This window comes from Otolemur garnettii, unplaced genomic scaffold (genome assembly GCF_000181295.1).
Source record: "Otolemur garnettii isolate 467f Iridium unplaced genomic scaffold, OtoGar3 scaffold00179, whole genome shotgun sequence".
NCBI classification, from domain to species: Eukaryota; Metazoa; Chordata; class Mammalia; order Primates; family Galagidae; genus Otolemur; species Otolemur garnettii.
The window spans coordinates 1,045,795-1,053,556 of record NW_003852574.1 but is presented as its reverse complement, the minus strand read 5'-3'; the positions used below and the strand labels follow the sequence as shown (position 1 = coordinate 1,053,556).

General features: G+C 39.7%; 1 protein-coding gene across 1 annotated transcript in view; it reads left to right on the top strand.

The window, feature by feature from the left end:
* Window positions 1-7,762, top strand: part of PRKAR2A (protein kinase cAMP-dependent type II regulatory subunit alpha) — a 104,182-nt gene that overhangs the window by 35,550 nt on the left and 60,870 nt on the right. The window contains 1 exon segment of the mRNA XM_023519516.1: window positions 7,457-7,509. Within this exon segment, the coding sequence (XP_023375284.1) occupies window positions 7,457-7,509 (53 nt within the window).

Sequence of the window (7,762 nt, the reverse complement as noted above, 5' to 3'; positions counted from 1 at the left end):
CTGGGGATTCGAACCCGCCACCTTAGGTGTATGTGGCTGGCGCCTTAGCTGCTTGAGCCACAGGCGCCGAGCCAATCTTAGTACTTTTAAAAGCCAAGGTAGATGGATTGCCTGAGCTTTAGGAGTTTGAAACCAGCCTGAGAAAGAGTGAGACCTAGTCTAGCCAGGTGTGGTGGCTCATGCCTGTAATCCCAACGCTTGGGAGACTGAGGTGGTTAGATTGCCTAAGCTCACAGGTTTCAGACCAGCCTGAGCCAGATCGAGACCTCTTCTCTAAAAAAAACAGCTGGGCATTGTGACGGGTGCCTGTAATCCCAGCTACTTGGGAGGCTGAGGCAAGAGAATCTCTTAAACCCCAGAGTTTGAAGTTGCTTTGAGCTGTGATGACACAGCACTCTATCAAGGGTGACAAAGTGAGACTCTGTGTCAAGAAAAAAAAGAACGAAAGAAAAAGAAAAACTAGCCAGGCATTATGGTGGACACCTGTAGTCCCAGCTATTCTGGAGGCTGAGGCAAGAGGATCTCTTGAGCCCAAGTGTTTGAGGTTGCTATGAGCTATGATGCCATGGCACTCTCCTCAGGGAGACTCTTTCCCCCTCCCAAATTTTAATTAATGCTTTCCAAATATAGGAAATCTATTTGTATTTTCTTGTATGAGACTAGTTTGTTAATATTTAGCCTTTTATCTAATAATCTATGGTCTAGATTATTTTTTAAGTAAGTTAGAGTAAACTATCTGGGTATTTTTTTTTCTTTTATTGAGACAGTCTTGCTTTGTTACCCAGGGTAGAGTACAGTGGCATCATTGCAGCTCAATACCCTAAAATTCCTAGACGCAAGCAGTTGTTCTGCGTCAGCCTCTCAGGAACCTGGGACTGCAGGTGTGTCCCACCATGCATAGCTAATTTTTCCTTTATTTTCTAGAAATAGGATCTTATTCATGCTCAAGCTGGTCTCTAATTCCTGAGCTCAATGGATTCTCCCACCTCAGCGTTCTAGAGTACTAAGATTACAGGTGGTTATAGTTGTCATTGTTGTTTGGCGGGCCCACACTGGATTTGAACCTGCCAGCTCCAGTGTATGTCGCTGGTGCCCTAGTTGCTTGAGTTATAGGCGCCAAGCCATGATGGGAGATTTTTTGTTGTTTCTTTGATCTCAGTTCTTGAAATCAGTCTGTTTAAGAGATCTGTTTCTCCTCCTCCTCCTCCTCCTCCTTCTTTTTAATATATTTCTTCTTGATTAAGTCTAGGGAGGGGGTGTGATTCCAGATATTTATCCATTTCTTCCACATAGTCAAATTTCTGGGCATAGAGTTTCTTGTAGTACTCAGAGATGATCTCTTGTATCTCTGTGGCATCTGTTGTTGTTTCTCCTTTATTGTTTGTGATTGAGGTTATTAGAGATTTTACTTTTCTGTTTCTAGTTAATCTGGCCAAAGGTTTATAGATTTTATTTATTATTTCAAAAAATCAACTTTTTGTTTTGGTAATTTTTTAAATGATTCTTTTGTTTTCAATTTCATTAATCTCTGATTTAATTTTGGTTATGTCTTTTGTTCTGCTGTGTTTGGGATTAGATTGTTCTTCTTTTTCCAGTTCCATAAGATGGTTCATGAGTTTGCTGATGCACTTTCTTTCTGTTTCTGTTTTTCAAATGTAGGCATCTAATGCGATAAATTTCCCTCTTACAACTGCTTTTGCTGTATCCCACAGGTTTTGGTAACTTATGTCTTCATTGTTGTTGTGCTCAAGGAAGTTAATGATTTCCTCTTTTATTTCTTCCTGCACCTAACTATCATTCAGCATAAGGTCGTTTAATTTCCAAGTCTTTGTGTGGGGTTGAACATTTTTTTTGGAATTGAGTTCCACCTTTATTTCCTTATGGTCTGAGTAGATACAAGGTATAATTTTTATTCTTTTAATTTTGCTGAGGTTTGATTTGTATTCTAGGATATGGTCAATTTTGGAGTACGTACCATGGACTGAGTAGAAAAATGTATATTCCTTAGCTTTGGGGTGGTGTGTTCTGTATATGTCTATTAATCCCATTTGTTCTAGGGTCCCATTTAAGTCCTTTGTATCTTTGTTTAGTTTCTGTGTAGAGGATGTGTCCAGTTCTGTCAGGGGTATTAAAGTCCCTGACTATTATGGCATTATGGGATATCATATTGTTCAGCCCCATCAAGTTCTGTTTCAAGAATCTAGGAGCATTTAAGTTGAGTGCATAAGTATTTAAAATTGAAATGTCTTCTTGTTGTATTGTTCCTTTGACTAGTATAAAGTGTCCATCTTTGTCTTTCTTAACTTTAGTTGCTTTATATCTCCTTACATCTGAAAATAAGATTGCCCTCCCCCCTTTCTTCTCATTTCCATTTGTTCCAAATACTGTTTTCCATTCCTTCACCCTGAGTCTTGATTTGTCCTTCAAGGCTAGTTAGGTCTCCTAGAGATAGCATATCGATGGCTTGTCCTTTTTTATCCAATCAGCCAACCTATGCCTCTTCAATGGTGAATTCAGTGCATTGACATTTATTGAGAGAATTGATAAGTATGGTGGAGTTCTATTCATCTTATTTTCTGAAAGTCTGTTGTATAGGATTATCCTTTGCGCCATTACGGGAGCTGTTTTGACCTTTAGCTTCTGGGTGTTTACTTTGTTGGTGGTTTATTGTGTGGTCAGTGTTGAAAACAGGTCTAAACATTTTCTGTAGAGCTGTTCTTGTTGTGGCAAACTTCCTCAGTGCTTATATATCCATAAAATATTTGATTTCACCATCAATTTTGAAACTTTGTTTAGCAAGATACAGAATTCTGGGCTGAAAATTGTTTTGTTTAAGAATGTTGAAGGTAGATGACCGTGGTCTTGTGGCTTGGAAGGTTTCAATTGAAAAGTATGCTGTCATCCTAATGGCTCTGCCTCTGTAGGTCAGTTGGCTATTACTCCTGGCTGCTTGCAATTTTTTTTCCTTTAATCTTGACTTTGGACAGGTTGATTACAATGTGTCTTGGGGAGGCTGTGTTTGTGTTGAGATGACCTGGGGTTTAATATCCATCTGAAAGTATGTCAGGGTCTTAGTGAAACTTGGGAAGTTTTCATTTATCATAGTCTCCAGTAGGGCTTCTATTCCTTTGGGACAATCTTCTTTGTCTTCAGAAATCCTTATTATTGGTATGTTTGAAGATTTCCTGGAGCCTCGTAGTTTTCTAAATGCCTATTCTGCTTTCTTTCTCTTCTGCCTCTTTAACTACCTAGGTTAACTTGAAAACTTTTCTCCTCTAGCTCTGAGGTTCTTTCTTCTCCATTGTCTAACCTATTTTTGATACTTTCCATTGCATCTTTACAGTCCTTGATTGTCTCCCTCATTTCCTTAAGCTCTGCCATATCCTTTCTATATTCTACCTGTTTCTTGTCTGACTTTTGGTTCTTTCTTTCCATTTTCTCATTCATTCCTTGTATAGTTTTTATCATCCATGTTTTAAATGCCTTTTCTGTCAAGTCAATTAATTCTTAGTAAGTGGAGTCTTCTGTAGTAGTTGCCTCAGGTTCCCCTGGGGGGAGTTCCTCTGTTCTGTTTTTTCATGTTGCCTGAATTTTTCTGTTGGTTCCTCCTCATGTGTTCTTTCTTCTTGTTCATCACTTTGTCCTTCTTTCCTTTTTACTTCTTACTGCCTCCTTTGTTTCAAATAGAAGTCCTTGCTCTTGATCACAGTATGTTGCAGTATGTCACAAGACACCAGGTAGTTGGTGCTGTGTTGTTTTTTGGGGGGTCTTTTTTTGAGACAGTATAGCTGGCAATCTTTATGGTATGTATTCCAAACTTAATTTAGTTGCCTTCAGTGATCACCTGATTGTTTCCTTAGCATTCAGACTCTGCCGGGTTGGTTTCTTTTTTTTTTATTTTTTATTTATTTTTATTTTTTAAGACAGAGCCTCAAGCTGTCCCTCTGGGTAGAGTGCTATGGCATCACAACTCACAGCAACCTCCAACTCCTGGGCTCAAGCGAGTCTCCTGCCTCAGCCTTCCAAGTAGCTGGGACCACAGGCGCCTGCTACAACGCCTGGCTATTTTTTGGTTGCAGCCATCATTGTTGTTTGGCGGGTCCGGGCCGGATTCGAACCTGCCACCTTAGGTGTATGTGGCTGGCACCTTAGCCACTTGAGCCACAGGTGCCGAGCCCCGGGTTGGTTTCTTAAAGCTCATAAGGATCTTTCAGGGGCAAGTCTCACAGTGCCCCCTAACTCTAGTTTCTTTCCATGGGGTACAGAAGTCCCTCAGCCTGTCCCAAGAGTGGAGTTCTGATTCCAGCAGGCAGAATTAAGACAGCTGTGCTTTAGGCCCCTGCTAAGACCTTCTCACTACCTTCCCACAATGGCAGCCCTGTGGCCTCCAAGGCCTTCTGTGTATGGCAGCCTTGCAAGCCACCAAACCTATGGCAAATCCACTCCAGCCAACATTGAAATCTCGTTGCTATATACTGGTCAGGTCTGCCCACTCTTCTAAACTTTCCATTCAATGTGTAGCTTCTCCCAACAACTGAAAACTCCAGATAGGCTTCCTCCTATCCTGGACCTCTGTGCGCAGCCAGCCAATCCCAGCTGGTCATAATCAGTTGCCTAATGCATCAGATTTCCAGTGCTCTGAATCATAGGCTATATCCAACTTACTACATCTTCTCTGTGCTCCCTGAGCTATGACTCTGGGTAAGGTCCCTGTGCCAGGTATGGCTGGGTTCTCTTTTTCTCCTGTCATTCTTTGAGAGCTGAGTTGAACAATCCTCTGGTCTGCCATCTAGCTCTGCTCCCCCCCCCCCATTTACTTATTTTGTAAACTGCTTTCATTCAAATCATAGTTCTATATGTTAAGATTTGAAGACTATTGCCAGGTACAGTGGCTCATGCCTATAATCCCAACACTGTAGAAGGCTAAGGAGGGAGAATTGCTTGAGCTCAGGAGTTTGAGACTTGCTTGAGCAAGAGTGAGGCCCCAGGTCTTAAAAAAATGAAAAACCCAGCCAGGTACTGTGGCATGCCCCTGTAATCCCAGCAGCTGCCAGAGTCTGAGGTTGCAGTGAGCTGTGATACAATTGCACTCTGTTTAGAGTATAGGGTGGGACTCTGTCTCAAAAAAAAAAAAATAGATTTGAAGACTATAATTAACACTCTACTTCAGAATGTCTAAAGATACAAAAAGTGCATCTTTATATTATGTCTATATTAATGTCTAAAGATACAAAAAATGACCTAAATTGCTAAAGTACTTTTCTCTAAAATTGGAGGGAAAAAATCACCAGAAATAGGCTAGCCCAAGGATTAAGTGTTGTTATCAGCAAAATCATATCAATCTCATCATTGAACTTTTTTAAACCTTTTTTTATATTGATCAGGTTCATAATACTCAATAATTTTTAACCTTTTAAATGAAAGATTTTTATACACAAAAATAGACTTAAGTATAATATCCATGTGCCATCTAACTCCTGAAGTGAAGGTTTCGAAAAAAATTTTTGTTATTTTAAGTAGTTGTTTTGATGTCCTAGAGCAAGGAGTAGCAAAATACTGGAATAGACTGAATAAAAGTCACATATGAAAAATTTCTGAAACAGAATTTGATGTATTCATTGGTTGAGAGGTAAAAGAAGGAAGTCATGATGAATTCCAAATTTTTGGTTTAGAAAACTGGTCTGATAATGACCTTAATCAAGAGCACACTGGACTGAGAAACTTGCGGTTTAACATAGTATCTGGTTAGATGCCTTTGATGCAACTTTCCCAGTCACCTACCAAAATACTATGAAAATGCAAAAAGTGGCAACAAAAATGGCTAAGAAACCAAGGTAGATGTCTGCCTTAATCTTTAGGGCAGAACTGAGATGAATGCACTTTGTGTTAATCTCCCGCAAAAAAGAATGCTTGGAGAAAGTTAATGAGTCATTACCTATATCCCATTGTTATTTCTCTGCCTCAGCGACCCAAGGCCCACTCTAGCCAGAGACTATGTAGCCCTACCTACAGAGGATTACCTAATGCTGTTTGAGAGAATAAAATCATGACTCTCTTCATTTCCTTTAATTTTCCTCTATTTTAAGATAACTAGATCCCTATTGGAAAGGTAGAGTGTTGATGGTATTACAGCACAGGAGGCATGGTCCACACGAATAGTGTAGGCTAAGGCAGCAAAGAATGAGTCTTGTGTACAGGACATACCAGAAGGCACTATTCTTGGGGTTTTTTTTGTTTTTTTTTTTTTGGAGACAGAGTCTCACTATGTTACTCTCGGTAAATTGCTGTGGTGTTACAGCTCACAGCAACCTCAAACTCTTGGGTGTAAGCCAGCAGTTCTCAACCTGTGGGTTGCAACCCCTTTGGGGGTTAAATGACTCTTGCACAGGGGTCGCCTAAATACATCCTGCATATTATTTACAATTCATAACAGTGGCAAAATTACAGTTATGAATGTAATTCATATGAAAATAATTTTGTGGCTGGGGTCACCACACCATGAGGAACTACAGGCAAATGGCTAACAAACATTAAAAAAGGCTAATCATCCCTAATTATTAGAGAAATGCAGATCAAAACCATCCTGAGATACCATCTAACCCCAGCAAAAATGGCCCATATCACAAAATCTCAAAACTGCAGATGTTGGTGTGGATGTGGAGAAAAGAGAACACTTTTACACTGCTGGTGGGACTGCAAACTAAAACAGCCTTTTCGGAAGGAAATATGGAGAACCCTCAAAGAACTCAAGCTAGACCTTTCTTTTGATCCTACAATCCCATTACTGGGCATCTACCCAGAAGGAAAAAATCCTTCTATCATAAGGACACTTGCACTAGACTGTTTATTGTAGCTTAATTTACAGTCGCCAAAATGTGGAAATAGCCTAAATGCCCACCAACCCAGGAATGGATTAACAAGTTGTGGTATATGTGCACCATGGAATACTATTCAGCCACTAAGAAAAATGGAGACTTTGCAGCCTTTTTATTATCCTGGATGAAAGTGGAACACATTATTCTTAGTAAAGCTTCACAAGAATGGAGAAGCATGAATTCTATGTACTCAATTTTGATATGAGGACAATTAATGATAATTAATGACACGATGGGGGAAGGGGAGAGCAGAGAGAGAAAGAGGGAGGGAGGGGTAAGGCAAAGGAAGAGCAGAGAGAGGGTAGGAGGGAGGAGGGTGGGGTCTTGGTGTGTGCCATACCTTTTGGGGGCAAGACATGATTGTAAGAGGGACTTTACCTAACAAATGCAATCAGTGTAACCTGGTTTCTTGTACCCTCAATGAATCACCAACAATTAAAAAAGAAATAAAAATAAATAAATAAAAAGATCGTTACAACTTTAGAAAACTGTGAATAGAAGAAAATTATGTTCCCTTAGTATTTTCCCTAAAACCACCCATCTGTTAAATTCATCTCTTTGTTTTTTCTTTCCAATTTTAGTCTGTGCTGAGACTTACAACCCTGATGAGGAAGAGGAAGATACTGATCCAAGGGTAAGAAGCAAAGCAAAAGTATTAGGTAAAATTGTTATATTTCACACTGACTTCCCTCCTCTACATATCAAAATCTATTCATGCTAGTAGTAAATAAATGCAAATTAATTACAAAATAAATACAAATTAAAATCTCAACAAGACGCCATTTTCTAACCTAACAAATTGAGAGCAGTATTCATTGAGGATATAGTGAGAAAGTGTCGGCTCGGCGATCTGTCACACTGACTTCCCTCCTCTACATATCAAAATC